At 44.8% G+C, this 26,523-nt stretch overlaps 2 protein-coding genes across 2 annotated transcripts in view; one reads left to right on the forward strand and one right to left on the reverse strand.

Annotated features, from left to right (window-relative positions):
• Positions 1-26,523, forward strand: part of LOC309550094 (uncharacterized protein) — a gene marked incomplete at both ends in the record, with an annotated part of 286,669 nt that overhangs the window by 195,260 nt on the left and 64,886 nt on the right. Inside the window, 1 exon segment of the mRNA XM_082250553.1 lies at positions 11,952-13,334. Within this exon segment, the coding sequence (XP_082106679.1) occupies positions 11,952-13,334 (1,383 nt within the window).
• Positions 1-26,523, reverse strand: part of LOC309549397 (uncharacterized protein) — a gene marked incomplete at its 3' end in the record, with an annotated part of 167,859 nt that overhangs the window by 101,009 nt on the left and 40,327 nt on the right. The window lies entirely within an intron of this gene.

A 26,523-nucleotide genomic window follows, 5' to 3' on the forward strand; every position in this document is an offset into this window, starting at 1 on the left:
AGAAGGGATGAGTGGGATACTCCTCTGGCTCAACTATGCACAATATTAGTGGGACAACTGAAAAAAATGCTTGCTGATGCTGACTTGACTCTGGCACCCCCTTTCTAAGCCTCCTACTGGTTTGCTGGCTCCTGGATCCCTCCGACCTTCTGGAGTGGTCCCCTCTCCTAGGCAGACCCCTGGGCAGTTTACAGTACTCACGACACTTCTTTCCTGGAAACTTCTGCCCCAGCAGCTCCACTCAGTCCACGTCACTCTGGATCCCTCTCTGCAGCTCAGCTCAACCTTTTGGCCGACCACCAAGGACACCTTTCCTCACACTGACAGGAGGAGAGACAGCCGTTACCCTCCTCCTGGGACTCTGCTTCCTGCCAAAGATGCTCTGTCATGTGCTCCCCTCAGACTTATATCTCATTCCAGGATGCCCTGCGGCCAGTACCGCCCACTGGGACTGATATGAGCATTGGTGTGCTACAATCTTCACATTATCCATGCACTCACTGTACAGAATAAATGTTCCGCTGTCATAAGCACGGTCAACATCAGTCCATATAGCTTGTACACACACCTGGCCCCTGGCAGAGCTGGGGGCACCTAGCGTGGTCTTTTGTTTTGTGTATGCCTGTAGCTTGCACTATCCAAAGTGTATTTTGACAGCTGCATAGGTTTGTACTAATTTTCCCATGAATCCATCTATGATCTGTGCCCTCAGCGCTCGGTATACATGTTTCTTTAAAATTACGCAACTGAAATCTATTGGCTTCGGCCCAGGGCAGGATCCTTCCATAGGACAGGGAGTCTGGGATTGAAGGATTATATAAAAGGTAAGCAGGAGTGAACATGGTGAAGAAAGAAAATACCGTGTGCAACATTTTTTCCATATGGACAACATAAAAAAATTTAGGGGAGGAGGATTGTTTCAGTGGAGAGGACATGGTAGAGTCAGATGACCATAATAAAGAGCATGGGTGAGTGGGGTAGATAAGCCAAATTCTATTTCAGACCAGCGACTGGGTGGGTGATGGACAGACTAGGACATGAAAGTGTGGAGGTGGGAGGCATAATAATAATTTAAGCACCTCCCACTGGAAGGCCATCATATGCCATTCTGGACTTAAGTGATGGGTGCAGCTGCAGGCATTATCCAGATATCTTTCTTTTCAGTCAGCGATTCCCTATTTTTCTAGCCGCTCATGAGCCACTTGATTGATTTTACAGGCAGCGGGAGGGGATGTCCTCCACCCCTCCTGCTGCCCTCCAGTGCTTCTCTTGGCTCTCCCGTGCGATTGAGGAACCAGAAAACAGATCTAGTGATGGAATACCATAGAGCTGGCCATGGACTGGATGGTCCCCTGCCATCTCTATGCTCCTGGGAGGCCGAAAGCAACATCATGACATCACTTCTGGCGCTTGCAGATGAAAACACTGACAGTTTTTTTATCCTGGAAAGCAGAGATCAATGTTTTTTTTTTTTTTTTTTTATATCATACTTTCCTGGGTAGAGGAGATATCTGGGGTCTACATGACCTCAGATTTCTCCATAAAGAGGACCTGTCACGCCTTATTCCTATTACAAGAGATGTGTACATTTCTTGTATTGGAATAAAAGTGATCAAAAGAAAATTAAAAAGTTGGTGTAAAAATAAAAAAATAATAATAACGTTTTTAAAGTACTCCTGTCCCCTTGTGCTCGCACGCAAAAGCAAATGCATACCTAGGTTGTGCCCGCATAACAATAAGAATAAGAGAGGAATAATTCTAGCACTAGACCTCCTCTGTAACTCTAAACAGGTAACCTGTAAACATTTTCAAAGCGTCACCTATGGAGATTTTTAAGTACCGTAGTTTTGCGCCATTCCACGAGTGTGTGCAATTCTAAAGCATGACACATGTGTTTGATATCTAATCTCGACGTAACATCATCTTTTATATTTTACAAAAAATTAGGCTACAGTATCTGCTGTGTTTTTTTTTTTTTTTTTTTGCATTAAAATTCATGAAAGTGTATTTTTTCCAAAGAAATTGTGTTTGAAAAATTGCTGCGACGGCCATTTTATTCTCTAGGGTCTTTGCTAAAAATATATATATATTTTTAATGTTTGGGGGTTCTGAGTAATTTTTTAGCAAATAAATGATGAGTTTTACATGTAGGAGATAAATGCCAGAATTGGCTCGGATGGGAAGTGGTTAACAGGTCAGGTGCTCCCAGACCGCCCCTAGATCTCAGCCAAAGCAAAGTGGATTGTGCTATGCGATGAGACTTCTGGTGCCATATAAAATTTAACAAAGGTACTTTGCAGCAATTTCAGCTGAGAAAGAGGGACTTGGACCTGGAGAGTCTCAAATAGGTACAGCAGTTTGGGGAGGAACCACATTTTGAGGACATTTACCGTGCCTAGCCAGGAGATATTATACAGTCAGCATCCCATTGTTTCGGGGATAAATGTATGTCTTGAAATAAAGAAGGAAGGTTAGCTTAGTATAATGAGGAGAAGGTGTCACATGAATAACGAGGTACAGTATTTGAGGGAACAGGTACACTAGTGATACGAGTAAGCGGATTGTAAGGTGCCCAGAGTTGTGGGAGGAATGTTGATAGAAAGAGCCTCGATCTTAGAAGTATTAATCTTATACCCCGGCAGTGTACTCAGGTAGATAATTGACAATTATTAGTAGTTATAATTTATACACCGCATGTTTGTTACAATGAATGTTTTATTTTATATTCAGAGGGGAAACCTCAGGGATGATAATATTGCTGTTAAAGAAGAGTATAAAGAGGAGGATGAGGAGTATAGAGTGATGGAGGAGTTTTCAGAAGGACACAAGGATATGATGGAGCCACCTAATACCAGGAACCCACCAGAGAGATGTCCCCATCCTCTGTATTCCCGGGATTCCACACAGGAAGATCACACCATCATTCACTATCATCAGGTAGATGATTGACAATTATTGGTGGTTCTAATTTATACACAGCATGTTTGTTACAATAAATGTTTTATTTTATATTCAGAGTGGAAACCTCGGGGATGATAATATTAATGTTAAAGAAGAGTATAAAGACGAGGATGAGGAGTATGGAGTGACGGAGGAGTTTTCAAAAGGACACAAGGATACAATGTATTCCCGGGATTCCACACAGGAAGATCACACCATCCCTCACTGTTACAAGGTTGGTGCGATGGAGTATCTAGAACACAGACTTGTGGAGGTGATGTGTGGATTTTGTATCTGAGCTTATATTTTACAGATGATTTTTCTCTCATTTTCTTTAGGGTGAAGATCTGATAGATATAAAAGTTAAGGTTAAAGCAGAAGAAGAGGGGTATGTGAGGGATGATCAGCAGTCTATGGAGGAGGATGGAATAACGGGGACATTTATAGAGGAGGACACTCCTACAGAGATCAGCACAGGTGGGTCATTAACACTAAATACATTCCTCCACCCCTACTGCTCACTGATTAGTCCAGAGTACCCAGGTCTAGCAAGATCTCTGACAGCAGATTTCCCAGATTTACTTGCTTTTATGTTTGCTGGCTGTGCTGGGTGGAGGGATATGTCTGTATAGTCTCAGAACCACTTTACTGAGTGTAGGAGATGGGAGGCAGTGGTGTGGGACCTCTGCAACTTGTCTCATGTAAACATTTAAGCTTCCACTGGTTACTGAATACCAATATTATGAGTCCTGAATTGTGATGGGCCAAACACCCCCCTGTTCAGTTCACACCAGAACATCTCGAAAGGAAAAGTTCTAGCGAACATGCCAACTCTAAATTAAATCTATGGGACATGTATCAATGCTAAAAAAGTTTTTTAAAACAATTGTTTTACAGGAGCAGCGATTTTTATAATGCTTAAAGTGAAACAATAAAAATAAAAAATTCCTTTAAATATCGTGCCTGGGGGTCCCCTTAATGTGCCTTCAAAGTGGCACATCTGTACGATGTATGGAGCCTGCTGCAGCAATACTGACATTCCTAAAGGAAAAAATGTAATTTAAACTTGCTCGTGGCTGTAATGTATTGTCAGGTCCCGGCAATGCAGATAAAAAACAGCATAGGGTTCCCCCCGCCCAGTCCATACCAGGCCCTTCGGGTCTGGTATGGATTTTAAGGGGAACCCCACGCCAAAATAAAAAAACGGCATGGGGTCCCCCCCCCCCTGAAATCCATACCAGACCCTTACCTGAGCATGTGGCGTGGAAGGCCAGAAAAGGGGTGGGACGAGCGAGCAACCCCCCTCCTGATCCATACCAGTGCTGCTTGCCCCCCCAAAGCACCTTGTCCCCATGTTGATGGAGACAAAGGCCTCTTCCCGACAACCCTGGGCTGTGGTTGTGGGTGTCTGCGGGTGCGGGGTTTATCGGAATCTGGAAGCCCCCTTTTAACAATCGTACCCCTACCCATTCACAAAAAAAGTGTACAAAAAAATAAACACATTTAGGACTGCCTGATTTCACACTTTTGGATCCCACTGGGTTACCATTAGCAACCTTAATATTCAGTCTCTCACTTTCCTTCTTGGCTCATTCAAAAATCAGTCCAGGGGTATGTAGTTGTTTTTGGAGTTTTATTTATAAATTAGGGATGGAGAAGGGAATAGTGGGATACTCCGAATTAACTATGAACAAGATTTGAGGACTTCTATCTCTTGATACAGCCAGGCTGTTGATCCACCTTGCCACTGAGGTGAATTTAGCTTTAAGCCTCTTTTCCAGATGACTTGATGATCTAAGTTTACTGTATCTTCATGACACTCTCCTTAGTATCCTATTTGACTGCTGAGACCCGTCCACTAACTATCCTACTCTTGGGGTGGCCCCCCTTAGGTCAGGCACCTTGACATAAGCCCCTGTGCTCACAATACTGTTTTTATAGGGTCTCCACTGTTTTTATAGGGTCTCCAGTGTCTCCCCCTCAGTCAGCTCTCCTGGACCTCTGGGTTCAGCTCCTTTCCTCTGGCCCTCAGGACGACCTCCTAAGACCACCTGCCACTGCTACAGAAGAGGAGGCAGCTGCCGCCCTCCCTCCTGGACTCTGCTCTCCAGCCAAATACCCCGCAGCACTTGTGCTCCTGGCTTTTATACAGTATCCCAGAATGCACCAAGACAGCCTGTCTCTGCCAATCACCAGGACTGTATCAAAGCCTATGAATACATTGGTCAGGTTTCCTCCCACTGTCCAACATGCCTCTCTATTGGACCAGTGTGAAACACTCTCTAGACAGAATGAATCGAATACTGAGCAGACCTCACTAACAGATCCTGCTCTCTGGTAGGCAGAGAGCAATATATATATATATATATATATATATATAGCTTGTTTAGCAATATAGATTTGCCTGCAGCTCCTCTGATAGGCAGACAGAGCCAAAAACTATACATTCTCTCTAGCATCTACCTAGGAGGGTGCTACACACAAAAGACAGTTTCTGTATCGTCCATTGACAGATGCAGCTCTTATGCTTCTTCTACCATTGGGTTATGCTGCCCCCTACAGGAGTAGTACTAGGCAGGAAAAAAATAGTTCACCACGCCTACGGGGGCTGTCCCTATAGGCATAACACCACACACCCTGCTTCAGCATACCAGTTTTGTTTCTGCCTAGTGAAGGAGGAGGACCTAGGTTTCCTGCTGGGACTTCGGTCTCAGTTTTTTATTCTTTTAAAGAATATTTTGTTTTATTTTCTTTACTCACTTCTGCTAGTTAGTGTTCAGGGGGATCCTCCTGGTGAACTACAAGAGATAGCCGGCTGAGGTTTCGCACTGGATAATCTAGATCCTTAAGGTCTCCCAGCCTGGCCTACATGTGCAGGTTATAGTCCCGCACTATGCTTTGCCACGACAGAGCCCCGTTTTTAGATTGGGACAAACCTGCGAGTGGATGTCTCGCTGGGACACCACTACCTGGAACGCCCTGAGTCGCAAAGTACCTCTCGGCTGGCAGCACCCCCACTCCGGGTGGGAGATGGTCAGTCCGGAGCGGAGCCCACCCAGTCCATGGTATGGTGAGTAAATACAGCCCCCCCCCCCCCATATCCCTTAGTGGTCTTGGGGGGGACATGGACCCACTCCTGGGGAAGATAGGACCTAGTACTTCCTAAAAGATCCCCCTGGCCTATCAGGATACCTGGCCCTGTGTCCTGACCTCCTACAGGTACCTTTTCCTGCTGGGTCTTGTTGTAGATCCTCTGTGGCCTCCGATTTGGGGTCCCCTGACCGCATGGCAGGCCGTGGGGGCTGCCATCTTTTTGTGTGAGCATAGGAGAATTTCTCCCCATTGACTTGCATGGTGCAGCCATTTTTCCTGTGCTTCCCATAGACTTGCATTGGCAGCTATTTTTGTGTAGCTCCATGAAGCTATAAAGGCAGCGTGACCTTTCACATTCTATTCAGGCTGTGACTTTCACCTTCACTTTCCTGCTGCACAGTTCGGCTCTGGAGGTTTTTCAGTGAAGTGGTAAAGTGCTGGGGTCTCTGTGGGCATATCCCTGCGCACTCTGCTATCTGCATATACTGTATTTAAGTAGGAATCTTAAAGGCAGCGGTTGGCCTTGGGCACTATTAAGGGCCAAGTGTCGGCCTTGGCTATTTACTTCCAACGTCCATTGGCTGCTAATGCCTTGATTCGCACTTTTATTCAGGGGGTGCGTCATCCGGCTCCTCCGAGGAGATCCCCGTTGCCTCCGCGGGATCTCAATCTGGTTTTGTCTGTTCTTAAAAAAGCCTCCTTTTGAGAACGTTAGGGAGATTTCTTGGCTTCCTTTATCCCAGAAGGTTGCTTTTCTGGTGGAAATTACTTCTGCCTGCAGAGTGTCTGAATTGGTGGCGCTGTCCTGTAGTTCGCCTTATTTGGTGGTCCACAGAGATTAAGTGGTACTCCGACCTAATCCATCTTTTCTCCCTAAGGTGGTGTCGGATTTCCATCTAAATGAAGACATTGTGTTGCCTTCACTCTATCCTAAGCCTAAGCATCTCAAGGAAATTGCTTTGCACTCTCTGGATGTGGTTCGAGCGATCAGGGTTTAACCTTACGGTCACTGAGTCTTTTAGGATATCAGATGCTCTTTGTCAGATGCTCTTGGTCCTTACTGAGGGATCTTGTAAAGGTTTGGCTGCCTCTGCTGCAACTATATGCAGATGGATCAGGCAGACGGTTGTCCAGGCATATTCTTTGAAGGGTCAGGTTCCTCCTTTCCCTGTGAAGGTGCCTTGTACTAGAGCGCTGAGTGCCTTTTGGGCTTTTTGCCATCAGGCCTCAGTAGTGCAAGTTTGTAAGGCGGCAACTTGGTCGTCTGTGCACACATTTACAAAATTCTACAAGGTAGATTTTTTGGCATCTTCGGATGCATCCTTTGGCCGCAAGATTTTGCAGGCTGCTGTTTAAAAGAGACTTGTTTGTTTCTCTTTAGGAGGTTTTTTCTTTCTTGGGTGAGCTCCTGTTGTTCCTGGTTGAGCTTCATGTTACCCAGTTGGCTAAGTTTAGCCTTTTGAGTTTACGTTAACTATTTGGTCTGCATTCTTCCCATCCCTCATGCCTACACTGTTTTGGGACATCCCAATAGTATAAGAAGCATAAGAGCTGGGGATGGTTTGTGTCTTCTTCTCACTGCTTGCAATAAAAATGGTATGATGGAGCAGGGTGTGTGGGGTTATGCCTTTAGGGACAACCCCCGTAGGGGTGCTGAACTGTTTTTTTTTTTTTTTTTCTGCCAAGTACGACACCTGTAGGGGGCAGCATAACCCAATGGTAGAAGAAGCATAAGAGCTGCATCTGTCAATGGACGATAGAGAAAACTGGATTTTTGTAAGAACTTACCGTAAAATCCCTTTCTCTAAAGTCCATTGACAGACACAGCACCCACCCCTCTGATATCAAGGTAAAAAACTGGCGCAAAGGGAGGAGAAAATGAGAAACCTAACAGATTCCACAATCGGGACCTAGATAACAGGAAATAAATTTAATAAATATATAGGACACAAAATTGTGGGACACAAAGTATAGGACACAAATTGACAGTCCATAAACAGTGGTCCATAAACTAGTAGTCCATATATTAGGTCCATAAGTGGTCCATATGAGAAATCCAAAGCAGCACTCCGTAGGCTGCGCTGGTGACAAGTAGAAGCAACTTGGGGGCAAACTGTAGGAGAAAGACAGGCGCCACTCTAAGTGCAGTATACGGATTTATTCATATAAAACCATGTAAAAAGGTACTCACAAAGAAAAATGCAAATAGGCATGGGAAAATCCATGGGGGTGTAAAAAGCCCATCATTCCGGTGAAATGTTCAGGATGGCTCGAGCGGTTACAATCTTCAGGACGTAGCTCGGTGGAAAACGACACTTCCTGGTTGTTGGGGACACACTCAGAGCTCTCCCGCCTACACTTCCAGGTGTGATGTAATGGCGCAGGCGACGCGTTCTCGGAGCATGCGCTCCTTCCTCAGGCCAATAGAAGCGCCATTTTAGGTATGGGATTTAAATAGGGCAGACGTCTGGGACGACTGAGTCCTAAGGAGCACCGAGTCGATCGGACCTACGGCCAAACATTTAATATGAAAGCAGCTAGTTCTAAGGATAAGATAACAATTACACATGACAATAAAAATCGCTACCTTAATCCTCATATATATAAAGGGAGGGGGGGACAAAACTACACATTTATAGGAAGCATCATTACAAGCAAATTATGGACAAATTATTTAAGGTACAGTGATCTTGACAATGTGCCACCTTATAAATACCACAGTATAATGGTTATTATGGCTGATGTGGTCTCTATTTGTAAAGTAAAATTAAATAAAAACAAATAGTACGGAAAAGATTAAAAATACTCATATATAGTAATTTCAGGAGTTATCAATAAAAGCATTTACTTCAACGTCATTGTGAGTCCAAACGGCACATACGTTTTTGCACGGTGTATCCAGGTCATCTCTAATTTAGAGATGCCTCTAACCAAAGGTTCCCCTCTCCAATGGGGTTCAAATTTGTCTATCCCCAAAAAAAGAGTGATTTAGGATTGCACCTCACCTATATGTATTTGCACATATTTCCACTTATTTCCGGTAAGGGGTACCTATAGGTGTCCCACCTAATAGGAATTTTTTTTTCCTTTCTTTCTTTTGATTGTTTTTGAGTTCTTCACACTGGTTGAGTTTCACACACATATCCAGTTTTTATCACTCACATTGGTGTTTAAGTCACTTTACCATTTGTGTTGGGTTTTACGCTATTGCGTTTTATATTTTTTATCCAATTACCGTTGAATCAACGCAAGATTATTGGTTCCAGTCTGCTATCAAGGGGACGAGATTCATCTTAGAGAACCTGCCCTTTTTATTTACCATTTCTGGTAAGCGTATGTCCATAGTGAGCCTGTCTGAATTCTGTGATCCTATCATATATGGACTTTTATGGACTTTATTTTCCATCATTCAAGTTAGCGCAACTTATTATATAGATTCTGTTTAGGGTGTGGTCACACTTGAAGTTGCTGCTGTTTTTCATTTCCACTAGTTAATATTTTGTATATTCCTTTTACGTCAAATGTCAGAAGGGGCGGTGCCATCGGGTGATGTAATCGGGTGACCCCGCCCCCTTGCCTATAAAAAAGCTGTCAAAGCTCAAGAGCATCATGCGGCGGACACCTCAGAAGAGGCAGAAGCGTCTTTGAATTTTTTTCTATTTTTCGGGTGCGGCGGCCGTCGTGATTGACGATGTATTTACATCGGGGGACACTATTTTTTTTATTTTGAATAAATGAATTTTCAAAAACTGTCTTGTGTTTTATATTTTCTTACAATATTTTTGGTGAATCGGTAGGGGTATGATGTACCCAATACCCATTCACATAGGGAGGGGGGGGGGCCCTTGTTAAAGGGGTCTTCGAGATTCCGATAAGCCCCCCACCCGCAGACCCCCACAACCACAGCTCAGGGTTGTTGGGAAGAGGCCCTTGTCCCCATCCCCATGTTGAGGGCAAGTGGCCTGGTTCAGGAGGGGGGCGCTCACTCTCCCCCCCATTCTGGCATGCCAGGCTGCATGCTCGGATAAGGGTCTGGTATGGATTTTGGGGGGGACCCCACGTGTTTTATTTTATTTTTTTCATTTTGGCATGGAGTTCACCTTAAAATCTGTACCAGACCCCAAAGGCCTGGTGTAGATTTTGGGAGGGACCCCATTTAAACTGTCCTATGGTTCCCCTTAACCACGTAAATAGAGGGCACTTTCACCCCCTTCCTGCCTAGACCAATTTTCAGCTTTCAGTGCTCATTGGCGTCTATGGGAAATCTTGGTCAGCTTGGCATGGCACTGCTCCCCCATCTTTAACATTTGTGTCTATGGGAAATATTGGTCAGCTTGACATGGCACTGCTCCTTGTCTTTAACATTGGCGTCTATGGGAAATATTGGTCAGCTTGGCATGGCACTGCTCACGAACTAAAAGTGACAGGGACACAAAACTTGGGGAGCACTGAGAGGGGACCCAGGAATACAACATATCCATACATTTTAAAATTGGTTTATAACCTGAACACTACACTGACTGCACTAAACTAACTCAACTCGCTATCCACTAACTACCTGCCTAACCTCCTATTATCTCACACTATACACGGCTGCCGTGTAAGCAGCAGCCTTCTATAATGTGGGGCGTGGACTTAGCACCTGAGCCATGATTGGCTAAAGACACCCTGCCTTTGGCCAATCATGACTCTGACAGGACACTGTGCTGTGATTGGCCAAAGCATACAGGTCAGGTGCATGCTTTGGCCAATCAGAAGCACTTAATGCACTGCAATTGTGCACTCATCGGCGGGTGAACTTGCCGCAGAGCGCCTTGGGTGTTAGTGGGTTCGGCGAACACACAACATCCGGTGTTTAAGTTGAACTTATGTTAGACTCCATCCAGACCATACCTAGTCCTGAACTTTACACTATATAATTTATATTGTACATTGCATACTCCTAACCCCGGCACTATATACTCTGTTGTACATAATTCTGATACTGTATAGTCCTAACTTTTGTATCCTATATAATAAGTTGTACATTACATAGGCTTTACTTCTTTTGCACCCATTTTCTATGAACTGGACACTTTATATCTGATGATTTGATTGGATCACAGACTTTTACATGTTGATAATAGTGTGATAACATCATCAGACTTTGGAACCTTAAATAGGAAGAGATATTTAGGGAGGAGTCAATAGCTCAATGATAGTGGTCTTTAGAATCAGTCCAGTCTTTATCTTGGTTGGTCTTCCCCCATCCTCACTCTCTGACCTCTGGTGGGGCTCAGCCCCGCTTTTATTCATGACTAAATCATGGACTAAGTTAGGAAGTGCCGCACTTCTTGTGTTGGGAAGATGGCAATGAGTGATAGAGGGGGTGGGGACACTCGTCCTATAATCCCCTCATCACTGTCACTCCTGTAAAAAAACAGTTCTCATTGTTTCCTCACTCTCTGACTAAAGTCCTTGAATAAAGAAATGAACTGGTAGGAGATCAGAGGACCCATTTACTAGTTACCTTGAGGGTGAAATAGTAAGATCCTCAGAGACAAAGCTGCCTGATGTGGGCGGAGTCTTGATTTAGGAGAACCAATCTGCTTATGTCTAGTAATAATCTTTGTATTTCTATTTTAGTACATGGACGGGAGATGAGGAAAACCTCAGAGGATTGTCTCACTTTGTCTCCAGACTGTAAAGTAGAAGATGAGGACATCACACAGTATAGTCCAGGAGAAAACCCGGCTACCTCAAATGTCCATCCGGCACCACACAGTGTAGATGGACCATCGTATTCCTCTCATCCTGAGGAACCTCAGACTGTGAGGGACAGTGCCGGATCATCGTATTCCTCTTATCTTGAGGAACCTCAGACTGTGAGGGATGGTGCTGTCCTTCCAACAGATAAGAGAATTTCCTGTACTGTGTGTGGGAAGTGTTTCCATTTTAAATGCAATCTTGATGTGCACAAAAGATCTTGTACAGGTGAGAAACCGTATTCCTGTCCTGAGTGTGGGAAATATTTTTCAGACAAGTCCATTATTTACAAACATGAGAGATCATACACGGGGCAGGAGCCACTTCCTTGTTCAGAGTGTGGGAAATGTTTTTCACAGAAGTCCAGTCTTGCCACACATCAGAAGTCTCACATGAATGAAAAGATTTATTCCTGTCCTGAGTGTGGGAAATGTTTTCCAACAAAAATAAATTTTGTTATTCATCAGAGATGTCACACAGGGGAGAAGCCACATAACTGTCCTGAGTGTGGGAAATGCTTTTCACATAAGTCCCATCTTCACACACATCAGCAACTGCACACGGGGCTGAAGCCATTTTCCTGTTCAGAGTGTGGGAAATGTTTTGTACGAAAATCAAACCTTGTTAGACATCAGAGGTCTCACACTGAGGAGAAGCCATTTTCCTGTTCAGAGTGTGAGAAATGTTTTTCACAGAAGTGTGATCTTTCCAGACATCAGAGATCTCACACAGGGGAGAAGCCATATTCCTGTCCTGAGTGTGGGAAATGTTTTTCACAGACGTCTGATCTTTCCAAACATCTGAGATCTCACACGGGGGAGAAGCCATATTCCTGTCCTGAGTGTGGGAAATGTTTTTCACAGCAGTCTCATCTTTGCAAACATCAGAGATTTCACATGGAGAAGCCGTATTCCTGTCCTGAGTGTGGGAAATGTTTTTCAGACAAGTCCATTCTTTACAAACATCAGAGATCACACACGGGGCAGGAGCCATTTCCCTGTTCTGAGTGTGGTAAATGTTTTTCAAAGAAGTCTGATCTTTCCCGACATCAGAGATCTCACACGGGGGAAAAGCCATATTCCTGTCCTGAGTGTGGGAAATGTTTTTCACAGAAGTCTCATCTTTACAATCATCAAAGAACTCACACAGAGGAGAAGCTGTATTCCTGTTCTGAGTGCGGGAAATGTTTTTCAGACAAGTCCATTCTTTACAGACATCAGAGAAAACACACGGGGCAGGAGCCATTTCCCTGTTCTGAGTGTGGGAAATGTTTTTCACAGAAGTCTGATCTTTCCAAACATGAGAGATCTCACACGGGGGAAAAGCCATATTCCTGTCCTGAGTGTGGGAAATGTTTTTCACAGAAGTCTCATCTTTGCAATCATCAGAGAACTCACACGGGGGAGAAGCCGTATTCCTGTCCTGAGTGTGGGAAATGTTTTTCACAGAAATCTCATCTTTGCAAACATCAGAGAACTCACACCGGGGAGAAGCCATATTCCTGTCCTGAGTGCGAGAAATGTTTTTCACAGATGTCCAGTCTTGCCAGACATCAGAAAGTCTCACATGGATAAAAATACTTATTACAGTTCTGAGTGTGGGAAATGTTTTCCAACAAAAATAGATTTTGTTATTCATCAGCCAGACCGTTGTTCTTGATCTTTATGGATAGTCTACAGACTGGTATGCTGGGAAGGTTGATTGGGGTTAAGCTCCAACCGTCCTGCGCAATGAAACGTGAAACCAAATTAATCCAAATGATCCACAGTGAATGGAAAACAAAAGGAATGGGAGCCGCAGCGTGAACGTGAAAACACGCAAGGAATGAATAAAATTATATATTAATATATAATGGCCGCGCTCTCCAATAAATTAAAATTCACATAAATAAATAAACCCTTAATTGTGTTAAACTTATACCAATAAAGTTAATGATGGTGAATGATTAAATTACCAGTGCATGAATAATCAAACTATCTCCAAGTGCCACCATAAAACTGTATACATATAAAGTGAACAATAATTAGGCCACAATAGGTGGTTTCTAGCAAAAAAATTATATGTAAATAAAAAATATGCAATGATACACCAATGCAATATAGAAATAGTGCAAAAATTGCAAAATAACTGTGCAGATTATAGTCCCAACAGCAATGTTTAATGGGCCAAAAACAGTCCAATAAGCATCATCCAAAAATTGGAATATCAGAGGGATCCTGATCTGAACTTCTTACGATAAAGACACCTCCACCATACACACGGACCCACTAGTGAGTCAAACCTCCTACCAGAGATGGTAGACCCTCAAGTTATAGGGGGTCAGTGAGAGCCTTTGTAGGACAGGATTAAGGTGGATCCACTGAATGCCTCCAGCCAGGGATAAACCATCCTCTTTAGAGTCTTTGTATCAGGATGCTGTACTCGTATGCATCACACAAACAGAGAGACTCCATGGTGAAGTATGTCAAATACAAGCAATTTATTAAGAGAATATCACTTACAGACTGTTATGCTGCTGGCTATTCTCTCTCTCTCTCTCTCTCCCTCCAGGGCACTCTTTAATATGGATTGGACCCCGGGCAAACATTTTCTTGGGGCTCCCATGCAATTTTGCTCTCCACCCCAACACCCCAAAAAATCTTTGCTATTCATTATCATGTTATTTGCAGCCATGTACACTGCACACAAAACATCCAATAGTCCATCTCAGGAGTGAGCAAGAGAGCGTGGCTACATTCCTGCCTACAGTAGGACCATGAAGCGGGAGAGAGGGAGGCTACATTCCTACCCACAGTAGAACCATGAAGCCGGAGAGAGGGAGGCTACATTCCTGCCTACAGTAGGACCATGAAGCGGGAGAGAGGGAGGCTACATTCCTGCCTACAGTAGGACCATGAAGCGGGAGAGAGGGAGGCTACATTCCTGCCTACAGCAGGGCCATGAAGCGTGAGAGAGGGAGGCTACATTCCTGCCTACAGTAGGACCATGAAGCGGGAGAGAGGGAGGCTACATTCCTGCCTACAGTAGGACCATGAAGTCCACCCTCTAACAGAAAGTCAGATTACTGACGGATAGAAGCCATCATGGTGTAGTACATCAAACGTGAATTTTAATAAAAATAAGGACTTACATAAAGGTACAAGAACAAACGCTGACCGCAGATGCGGTGTAAAACGGCCGTAAACCGGAAGTGACGTCTCCCGGCGTGTTGCGTCACTACGCACGCGACTTTCTCAAGGGATAGGAGACTGGGGTGACCATTGCCGGATAAAATAGCGTAATGGTTCCCATGGGGAATGTAAGTCCTTATTTTTATTAAAATTCACGATTGATGTACTACACCATGATGGCTTCTATTTAATTACCCCTACGAGATATATCCATACATCTGCGAGGCTCATCAACGGCTGATCGTTAGCAAGGATTACTGTGGACTGCTCGCAGAGTGGAAAGAGGCACTCCATCTGTTATCCCACCATCCATTCTTCAGTATAAGAAGTCCAGGATACACTTTAAGTAACTTTTAAACACGCTTACTTGAGTGTGTATTGAGGTGAGTGGCCACTGCACACAATTTACGTTTATTCACAGGAGTGACACATTTTATCTTCTAGCAACATTGTTTAAAATAACATTTTCACTTGTTTTATTTGAGGAACCATTACTTCGGACACTTGTATTGGTTTTATTGCTTGTGCACGGTTTCATCATCTGACTTTATCATTCATTTGTGCACCCACCACTTACTTTATTAGATTGAACATGATATATTATGATTCATTTTCATGTATCATAGGTTTTTGGATTTTCATATGCATCATACCCTTTTGTGCATGTTTGATCACATCACATCGTCTTTGCACCATTTATTAATGTATTGCTTTATCAATAAGCGCCGATTTTTAATTTTTTCATACCTTACTGTACACGGTGGAGACACTGAATAGAATTGGCTTCTTTTTCTGTTCTATTCTATTTATTATTTTTCTTGTATCAGATTTACCACGTTTTTCGCACTTACCATTGGTCTTGCTCATTAGTCCTACCCCTCAGGTAGCGCATTGGTTCTCCCTATATTTCTGTTAACTTAGCTTTTTGTGATTTTTTTTTTTTTTTTTTTACCAAAAATATGTAGCAGAATACAAATTGGCCTAAACTGATAAAGAATTTAGATTTTCAAAAAAATTTTTATTGGGAATCTTATATAGCAGAAAGTAAACAACATTGTTTTTTTTTAAAAAAAATTGTCGCTCTTTTTTTGTTTTTTGAGTGCAAAAAATAAATACCGCAGAGGTGATCAAATCTCATCTAAAGAAAATGCTATGTGTGGGGAAAAAAAGGACATCAATTTTATTAGGGTACAGCGTCGCACGACCACACGTCTGTTAAAGCAACGCAGTGCTGTGTTGCAAAAAATGGCCTGGTCATTAAGGGGGTAAAACCTTCTGGGGCTGGATGGGATAAGCATCGTTTAAATGTCACGGCCTACCTGAGTATTGTTGCTGACCAGGTCCATCCTTTTATGACTACAGTGTCCCCATCTTCTGATGGCTCCTTCTAGCAGGATAATGCACCAGGTCACAAAGCTCCAATCATCTCACCACTGGTTTCTTCACCATGACAATGAGATCAATGTACTCCAATGGCCTCCACACTCACCAGATCAGGTCACTCTCCTCCAATGGCCTCCACACTCACCAGATCAGGTCACTGTCCTCCAATGGCCTCCACACTCACCAGATCAGGTCACTCCTCCAATGGCCTCCACACTCACCAGATCAGGTCACTGTCCTCCAATGCCTTCTACACTCACCAGATCAGGTCACTGTCCTCCAATGGCCTCCACACTCACCAGATCAGGTCACTGTCCTCCAATGGCCTCCACACTCACCAGATCAGGTCACTGTACTCCAATGGCCTCCACACTCACCAGATCAGGTCACTGTACTCCAATGGCTTCTACACTCACCAGGTCAGGTCACTGTACTCCAATGGCCTCCACACTCACCAGATCAGGTCACTATCCTCCAATGGCTTCTACACTCACCAGATCAGATCACTGTACTCCAAAGGCCTCCACACTCACCAGATCAGGTCACTGTACTCCATTGGCCTCCACAGTCACCATATCTTATCCAATATTGCACCTTTGGGATGTGGTGGAACAGGAGATTTGCGTCATGGATGTGCAGCCAACAAATCTGCAGAAACTGCGTGATGCTATCATGTCACTATGGAGCAAAATCTCTGAGGAAAGTTTCCAACACCTTGTTGTATCTATGCCACCAAGAATGAAGGCAAAAGGGGGTCCAACCCACTACTAGCAAGGTGTACCTAATAAAGTGGCCGGTGAGTGTATGGGGGGGGGGGGATAGGTGTACCGAATAAAGTGGCCTGTGAGTGTATAGGGGGGAGGGTGTACCTAATAAAGTGGCCGGTGAGTGTATGGAGGGGGGAGGTGAGTGTATATCCCAACATTTGTGGAACTCTATACCTCTCCTATAGACTAAATAACTTACCGTTAGTGTAACGGTCTTTTTATGAACCCTTCCAGGACGGCCTACATATTAGAGATTTTGGCTCCACCCTACAGGAAACACAACTAATTTGCAGCTGTTAAAAAGGTCCCACCCATCCTTGAGCTTCAGTAATAGAAAAGTAACTTTCCAACCGAACTTTCATAGGGACTCAGTTATTCAATAACACACAGTTATACATATACATTTTCTCTTTTTTTTTTTAACTCACCGCCACCTCAGGGCGGGAAGTAGGCCGGCCATCCTGGAAGGGTTCATAGAAAGACCGTTACCAGTAAACTAATGGTAAGTTTTCTCATTTCACCCTTCCAGGACGGCCTACATATGAGAGGATAATAAAGGAATCCATACAGGCCTACCTTAGGGTGGGACCACTGCCTGTAAAACCTTTCTGCCAAAGGCAAGGTCTTGTTGAGACAGTACTTCCACACGATAGTGCTTTAGGAAGGTATCTTGACTGGACCAGGTGGCTGCATGGCGGATCTGCTCCCAGGAAGCTCCTGCTCTTTTGGCCCAGGATGTTGCCATGCCCCTTGTAGAGTGTGCCTTTAGGTTTGCTGGTGTGGGGATACCTGACACCATATAAGACATACTAATGGCTTGCTTAATACACCTAGAAATCAAGGGTTTTGATGCTTGCAATCCCTTTCTTGGTCCAGAATGTAGAACCAACAGGTGACTAGACCTCCTAAATCCTTTGGTCCTTTCTAAATAGGTGAGAAGACACCTTCTTACATCCAAGCAATGGAATTGTCGTTCCTTTGCACACCTAGGCTTTTCACAGAATGATGGCAGGACCATCTCTTTCTTCCTGGGAAAAGAAGAAACTACCTTGGGTAGATATAAGGGATCTGGTCTAAGAATCACTCTGTCTTGGAGAATTAGTATAATGGACAAACTTACATTATGCTAATAAATCTCCCACTCTTCTGGCTGTGGTAATTGCCAACAGAAAAGCTAACTTAATTGACAAAATATTCAGGGAAACCTTATCCAAAGGTTCAAAAGGTTCACTAGATAATGTCTTAAATTCCACGCTGGAACATTAGCTCTGTTAATCGGGGTCGCTCTTCCCTGTGCTATCAAAAATCTTTTAATTAAAGGCTCCTTAGCCAGACTTTTATCTAAAAAAACAGCAAGTGCCGCTACCTGTACTCTAAGGGTGTTAACTGCCACCCCCTTATCTACCCCATCCTGTAAAAAATTCCAGGATCATGGGGATTGAGGCAGAGGAATTCTTCTTCTCACTCTGCAAAGTACAGAATCTTTTCCAAATTTTGGAATACATTTTCCTAGTCACTGGCTTTCTACTTAGGAGGAAGGTATCAATGACCCTATCTGAACAACCTTTAGCATTTGGCGCTCACTACCCAGGCTGTTAATTGAAAAAATTGTGGTCTGGGGTGAATAAAAGGTCCCTGTAGTAACAGGTCCGGAATCTCTGGGAGTTTCCAAGGGGCTGTTACTGACAGGGATACCAGAGTTGCGAACCATGTCCTCTTTGGCCACCATGGAGCAATCAAGATGAGACATAGTTCCGGACATCCACTGAGTTTCTGTAGAACTCTTGGAATCAGATTTTGAGGAGGAAATGCATAAGCTAGCCTGAAGTGCCATGGTTGTGCCAGAGCATCCAGGCCCAGCATATCCTTTTGTTGTGTCAGGGAGAAGAACCGGCTTAATTTTTTGTTCTGCCAAGTGGCAAACATATCCACCTCTGGCTGACCAAACTTTCGAACTAGAGGTTGAAATATTCTGGGGTTCAGTTCCCACTCTGTCTGCTTGATGGAATGGCGACTGAGGAAGTCCGCTTCCCAGTTGTCCTTCCCTTTTATGTGTACTGCCGATAGAGAAATCACTCTCTTTTCTGCCCAGCCCAGTGTCTCCTGAGCTAACCATAAGAGGGTGTTTGATCTGGTCCCCCCTTGATGATTCAAGTAAGCTACCGTTGTAGCATTGTCTGAATGGATCTGGACTTCTTTTTCTGAAATGTCCCTTTCGAATGCTCTTATGGCTTCTCCCACCGCTTTCAGCTCTCTGTATTTGGATGAGGCCTGACTTATCTGTATATCCCAGGTGCCTTGGGCATGAGCTCCCTCTAGGTGAGCTCCCCACCCCTCGGAACTTACGTCCATGGTGATCCTTAAGGGTTGCTCTTGACCCCAGGGTCGGCCTTTCCTCAGGTTTTGGGGAACTGTCCACCATCTTAGGGATGATATTATTTGAGGGGAGAGCGTAGTTTTTTCGTCTAGGGACTCCTGTCTCTTGTTCCAAGAGAGCAGGTGGAAAAATTGGAGGTCTCGTGAGTGCAATTGGGCCCACTCTACAGCTGGGATACAAGCTGTCATCAGACCCAGAATCCTCATGATCTGTCTCCTGGAACACAGAGGGCGAGAACAGACATTTTTCACCGCCGAGACCACTTTTTCCACCTTTTCCTCTGGGAGAAAAACTTTCTTCACTCTGGAATCTATCTTGTACCCCAGATAGACTTGAACCTGTGCTGGCTCCATTGAGGATTTTTACACATTTATAAGCCACCCTAACGTCTGTAGGACTGAAATAACTTTTTGGGTGTCTGCCGTGGCCTGCTTTGCTGATCTTGCAAAGATCAACTTATCGTCCAGATAAGGGATCAAACTTAGGCCCTGAAGATGAAGATGGCCTACTACTTCTGCCAAGATCTTCGTAAAGATCCTTGGACTGGCCGCCAAGCCAAAAGGAAGAGCTCTGAACTGCCAGTGTGCAGTCCTTCCTTCCGTCACTACTGCGAATCTGAGGAATGCCTGATGTTCCGGACAAATTGGGACATGAAGGTAGGCATCCCTTAGATCCAGTGTGGTCATAAATATGTTTTTTTAAGAGATTTTTTCTGACTGCATAAATGTTCTCCATAGAGAACTCTTTGTATATTGGAAATTTGTTTAATTTTTTGAGGTTTATGACAAAATTTTCCTGAGGGTTTTGGCACCACAAATATGTGGGAGTAAAATCCCTGGAATACCTGACTTATGGTACAGGTGTAATTACCCTCTGTTCTGCTAACTCTTGAATACCTTCTAGCAGTGCTTCCTTTTTTCGTCTTTCTTTTGAGGGATATGTAATTGTTATTTCTGTCACCGGCTGAGAGGAAATCTCCAGTCGGTAACCTTCCTGAATGATCTGGAGAATATAGGGGCTGGTTGAGAGGTTTTCCCATTGGGGAATAAAATGGGCTAACCTGCCCCCTACCCTGATGCTGGCGTCACTTGGTCTCCTTAGCGTTGGGTCCAGGTTTGAGGAACAGCAAGTTAGTTCTTTGCTTTCCCCTTGCCAGACCCCCTCTCTTGGCTTGTCCCCTGAAAAGCCTTTGTTGGTTTCTGTCTTGGAAGTTCCAAAAGGAATACCTCCCCAACTTGTCCTTCCTCTTAGTGGGGAATTTTTTCCCCTTCTCTGAGGATCTGGATAAAACATCATCCAGACCAGAGCCAAACAAAAAAGACCCTTCAAAAGGCAAGGCACAAAGTCTTAGCTTGGAAGATATATCTCCTTCCCACGCTTTGACCCAAACTGCCCTCCTAGCAGAATTCACAAGAGCTGCTGTTCTTGCAGAGGCTATTATCGACTCTACCGCTGAGTCTGCTAGGTAAGACACCGCTTTCCCAATCACAGATAGGGAATCTAGTATGTCTTGTGTTCCCTCTGTCGTAGAGATATGTTGACAGTTCCTCGATCCAGAAATCTGCATTTCTGGCCATACAGGTATCTGCTAGAGCTGTAGTGATATTATAGGAGTTAGAAACCCAAGCCTTATTTAATAAGAATTTTATTTTGTGATCCATGACATCCTTAATGTGACCAGCTTTTTCAAAGGAAAAAAACTGATCTTTTTGATAGCTGGGCCAAAGGTGTGTCTAGCTTAGGGTTTTTTATAAACTCCTCCAATTCTTGTTCTTCAAAAGGATACCTCCTTTTCCAGGTCTTAGGCCTGGATAGAGCATTCATAGGAAATTTTCATTCCTGGTGAATCATGTTTTTTAAAGATTGGTGAATGGGAATTACTCTGTACTGTGCTCTTCCGAAGCCCTTGTACACTTTATCCTGAATGGAAGACTCTTTGGCTGGAGTTGAGATCCCTTCAGTGGCATGCACAACTTTAAGGAGACTCTCCATGCAATCTAAGGGAAAGAGACTCTTGTTCCTTTTGGAACTATCCCTTTCCTTGTCACTGTCGCTGTCTGACCTGGAATGGGATCTGATCTGACTGGTACCTTCCCCTGGATCCTCCTCATCCCTTGCTTGTGACAAGGGAATGGGTAGGGACCCTGACAAGAGAGAAGAGGGTCCTGCTCCCGACCACACACTATCCTGGGAGGATAGACTATCCCTGGAGATTTCCTCTGCCTGTGTCGGGGTGTGAGGGATAGCTGCTGTAGTCCTGAATGACTGAATAGTAGCTAACATCTCATCCTGCACTGATTTAAGGAAATCTTTCATTAAAACAGATGCTTCCTGTCCTGCCAGTTTATTGATACATGTATGGCAAAATGGCTTTGTGTAAGACCTCGATAGCCTATCCCCACAGTTACCACACTTCTTAGACATGCTAGTGCTGGCTGCGTTAAATGGGGGGTCTGGCAGGGGCCTCCTGCGTTGAGGGAAGACCTGTGCATAAACATAAAAAGAGAAACATGTGTGTATAACAGACATTACTTGTCTAACACTGCGGCTGCTAATCAGGGAAAAAAGGCATGCCTGTCCTACAGCTATAGGCAGCAGTCGGCCCCATCACTGGTATAGTCACTTACCCGGTTTCTCTGAATTCCCTGCAGCCACCTGCACCGCCGCTTTCTCCTCTATTGGAAGTGCGGTCGTTCTTGTCTCTTTGGGGTGTTTCAGCCCCTTAGTAGCCAGAGAATCCGCCATGAGTACTCGTGGGTCCGGCGTCCCCTCCATCTTGAGCTTCCTTCCGGGTACCGCTCGCTCCTCCTCTCCTGACCGGAAATTCCGTTCTTCAAAGCAAGGCTTGAGGCGCACTCGCTTGGCGGGAAATACAAATTTCTTACCGTTTCCAGCTATAGAGGAGCAATGGAGGAGACTCTTCCTGCAGAGACAACAGGACTTCAGGTATGGAGGGACCTTTTCATTAAGGTAACCGACTACCTGGCATGTTTGGCGACCTGTAAGCCCCTTGTCCAAGGACAGAGATATGGAGGAACCACCCAGAGGCCGTCCACACCTGTCTTACAGGGGTACCTATCAGACACTCATTTGCCTTCAGGTCAAGAAAAAAACAAACGTTCCGAAGTAGGTTGGAAACACAACTGAACTGAAGCGCAAGGATGGGTGGGACCTTTTTAACAGCTGCAAATTAGTTGTGTTTCCTGTAGGGTGGAGCCACAATCTCTCATATGTAGGCCGTCCTGGAAGGGTGAAATTAAAAAATATACACTCATTTGGGTTATTTTTTTCCAACAAAATGTAGCAGAATATATTTTGGCATAAATATATGAAGATAGATTATTTATTTGCAAAATTGTATAACAGAAATAAATAGAAACACATCTTGTTTTCAAAATATTCATTCTTTTTTGTTTATTTAGCATTAAAAAAAAAAAAAAAAGCAGGCGGTGATTTAATTTCACAGCTTTGAAAATTGTCCTGTTCAGGAAAGGGGTAAAAGTGTCCGGCACTGAAGTGGTTATAACAGAGGAGACCCTAGTGGTGTATTCTGTTATAAATGCCTGTCAGTAATAATGTGATTTGAGCCATGCATGCGCAGATCCCATCACATTTAGAGCCCACTCTGTGTGCTGCAGCGATGTGACTCCTGTGCACATGTGCAGGAATGATGTCACCGCAGCCTGTCCATTCCAGTGTTCAAAGGTTGAGAGCCCAGAAAGAAGACTGGGAGAAGAGGGTTGTGCTGAGGGCCAAGGGGAGCCGTGAGGGGCTCAGTCTGCAGATACGTCTGTCATGATGTGCTAGTATGCAGTGCACACACCAGTGCATTATGAATTAAATCTGCAGGGGGATGAGTTTTGTTTTTTTAAATTACTTTACTACCGCTTTGGGCCTGGTTCAATGTGATGACCACAGAAAACAAATAACCAAGGATCCACCTGAAACAACATTATAGAAATGCAGGGACTACCATCTAGCATGAAACCATGACGATAAAATCCCCAATAGCGAAAGACACACACATACATATACATACATAATATACACATATATACACACACACACACTTGTGTGTGTCAAATGCAACCATATGCGTATCTTACTGCAATAGCTTGGTTACTATGCTGTCACAAACAGAGAGCCTCAATGACAAAAAATAAAATGAAAATTCACTGAAAATATCCCCTTATTTAATTTATATATTTTGTTGGATCAGGCATAGATTACAAAGCAGTTGGTGGGCAGTAACAAGCTTGAACCACCTGCAAGAGGCAGGTGAACCTAGGAACATTTTTTTTTTTATAAGAAATGTTTGCAGTATGACAGGACAAGTGAGGCGAGGGTTAATGAAAGCGGAGCAGAGCTGGATGCCTCTGATTGTGAACCCCCCCACCAGGATCCTGCTCTTTGCTTCCTGCTCCCCTCCCCCATGTCACCAAGTGCAGTGCACTAACCAGAGTGCCAGACTGCTCATGAATGTAAGAAGCAGTCCCTGTCCTCTCTTCTCCCCCTCCCTGCAACATTCAGCCCCCACCTAGCAGAAAAACCTGATATCTGAAAGCGGAGGCTTCCCTTGCTGTTAGTGAAGACAGACAGAGCTCCTTGCTCTGTTGAACGGAAACCGGAAGTGAAAGTGACGACAGCTAACTGCAATCTAGAGAAGCAGAAGGAAACAACCAAACATGTGCCTGCCAGAGGAGGAGGAATATATACCCCCCAGACTCCTCCTACAAATACAGGCTGGCCAACAATGGCCCACCTTCAAACATAATAATGTAAATCCTTGATGCAATGGGAAACGTACCAGTAAAGGAAAACTGTACAGAGAGTATAAGAGTCGGTTCACACTAAGGCGACACGACTCCTTACTACTTCGAGGGGCGACTTGTGCATTACCATGCACCACGACTTCGGAGCGACTTGCAGGGACTTCACATAATGGAAGTTTATGCAAGTCGCTCCGAGGTCGCCCCGAAGTAGTACAGGACCCTGTTTCTAAGTCGGAGCGACTTGTGTCGCTCCTATTAGAACGGGTCCTGTAGCGGTCAATGGACCGCGAGGGAGCGCGACTTGTCAGGCTGACAAGTCGCGGCAGTGTGGACCGGTGTCGTGTCGAAGAATGCCCTCCGTCGGATAATGCCCGGGTCGGACTGCGCATGCTCCGTAAGTGACGTCACTCCAGTTGATTTTTCAGATCAGCTGGGGTTGGCGCGTGCGCAGTCCGTCGGGGGCACAATCCGACGAGAGACAGAGCGGGGAAGAATCTAATGTCAGATTCTGATTCGCTCTGTAGCGCGTGACGTCACTCCAGCTGATTTTTCAGATCAGCTGGGGTTGGCGCGTGCGCAGTCCGTCGGCGGCACAATCCGACGAGAGACAGAGCGGGGAAGAATCTAATGTCAGATTCTGACTCGCTCTGTAGCGCGTGCGCAGTCCGTTGGGGGCATTTCTCGACGAGAGACAGAGCGGGAAGAATCTAATGTCAGATTCTAACTCGCTCTGTACGATCATTACACAAATGAGATTATAACTCACTCTGTACGATCATTACACATATGAGATTCTAACTCGCTCTGTACAATCATTACACATATGAGATTCTAACTCGCTCTGTACGATCATTACACATATGGGATTATAACTCGCTCTGTACGATCATTACACATATGGGATTATAACTCGCTCTGTACGATCATTACACATATGGGATTATTAACTCGCACTGTACGATCATTACACATATGGGATTATAACTCGCTCTGTACGATCATTACACATATGGGACACATTAAAGGGGCACCCTGAAATACTACGATCAGTACTCATATGGGACACATTAAAGGGGCACTCTGAAATACTAAAGGGGCACTCTGGAATACTAAAGGGGCACGCCGACTGCAATAATAAAAGGGCACTCTGGAATACTAAAGGGGCACGCCGACTGCAATAATAAAAGGGCACTCTGGAATACTAAAGGGGCACGCCGACTGCAATAATAAAGGGGCACTCTGAATGCAATAATAAAGGGGCACTCTGAATGCAATAATAAAGGGGCACTCTGACCGTGGATCATAAAGGAGCTATGTGACTGGGACACATAACGGGGCACTCTGATAGGGACACTGATGTAAAGGAGGACTCTAACGGGGACACTGGATGTAAAGGGGGACTCTGACGGGGACACTGATGTAAAGGGGAACTCTGACGGGGACACTGGATGCAAAGGGGGACTCTGACTGGGACACTGATATAAAGGGGGACTCTGATAGGGAAGCACTAGATGTAAAGGAGCACTCTAATGGGGACACGGATGTAAAGGAGGACTCTGACAGGGACACACTGGATGTAAAGGAGGACTCTAACAGGGACACTGGATGTAAAGGGGGACTCTGACGGGGACACTGATGTAAAGAGGAACTCTGATGGGTCACTGATGTAAAGGGAGACTCTGGGACACTGATATAAAGGGGGACTCTGATAGGGAAGCACTGGATGTAAAGGAGCACTCTAATGGGGACACGGATGTAAAGGAGGACTCTGACAGGGACACACTGGATGTAAAGGAGGACTCTGACGGAGGCACAGACACAGGCCAAATTACGGCGGGGGGACATGAACTGCATAACGGCGGGGACACAGGGTGGATGACGGCAGGGACAGGGGCTGAATGACGGCGGGGACAGAGGCTGAATGACAGGCTGCATGATGAGGGACACACTGATGAGGCACAAATGAGGAAGCACTCATTGGCATGATTTAGGCACAGATGGGCATGAGACACAGGTGGGCATAAATAGGGCAGAGATGGGCATGGATGAGGCAGAGATGGGCATGGATGAGGTAGGGGCGGTGCCCATCGGTGTGTACAGCGTGCGAGGAGAGAGCTAAACCAGACATGCAGCGTTCTGTTGACAAATGATCGCTCTGTCATTGGATGGAGCGATCACATGGTAAATGGCCCCTGTCGTTGGCCCTTTAACACAATCCGTGGGAAGCGCGATTCGGATGTCTCTGTACGCCCTCCCAGAATAGGCCGACCACGCTG

The sequence above is a fragment of the Pelophylax lessonae genome (genome assembly GCF_965119305.1).
Source record: "Pelophylax lessonae genome assembly, chromosome: 3".
Taxonomy (NCBI): domain Eukaryota; kingdom Metazoa; phylum Chordata; class Amphibia; order Anura; family Ranidae; genus Pelophylax; species Pelophylax lessonae.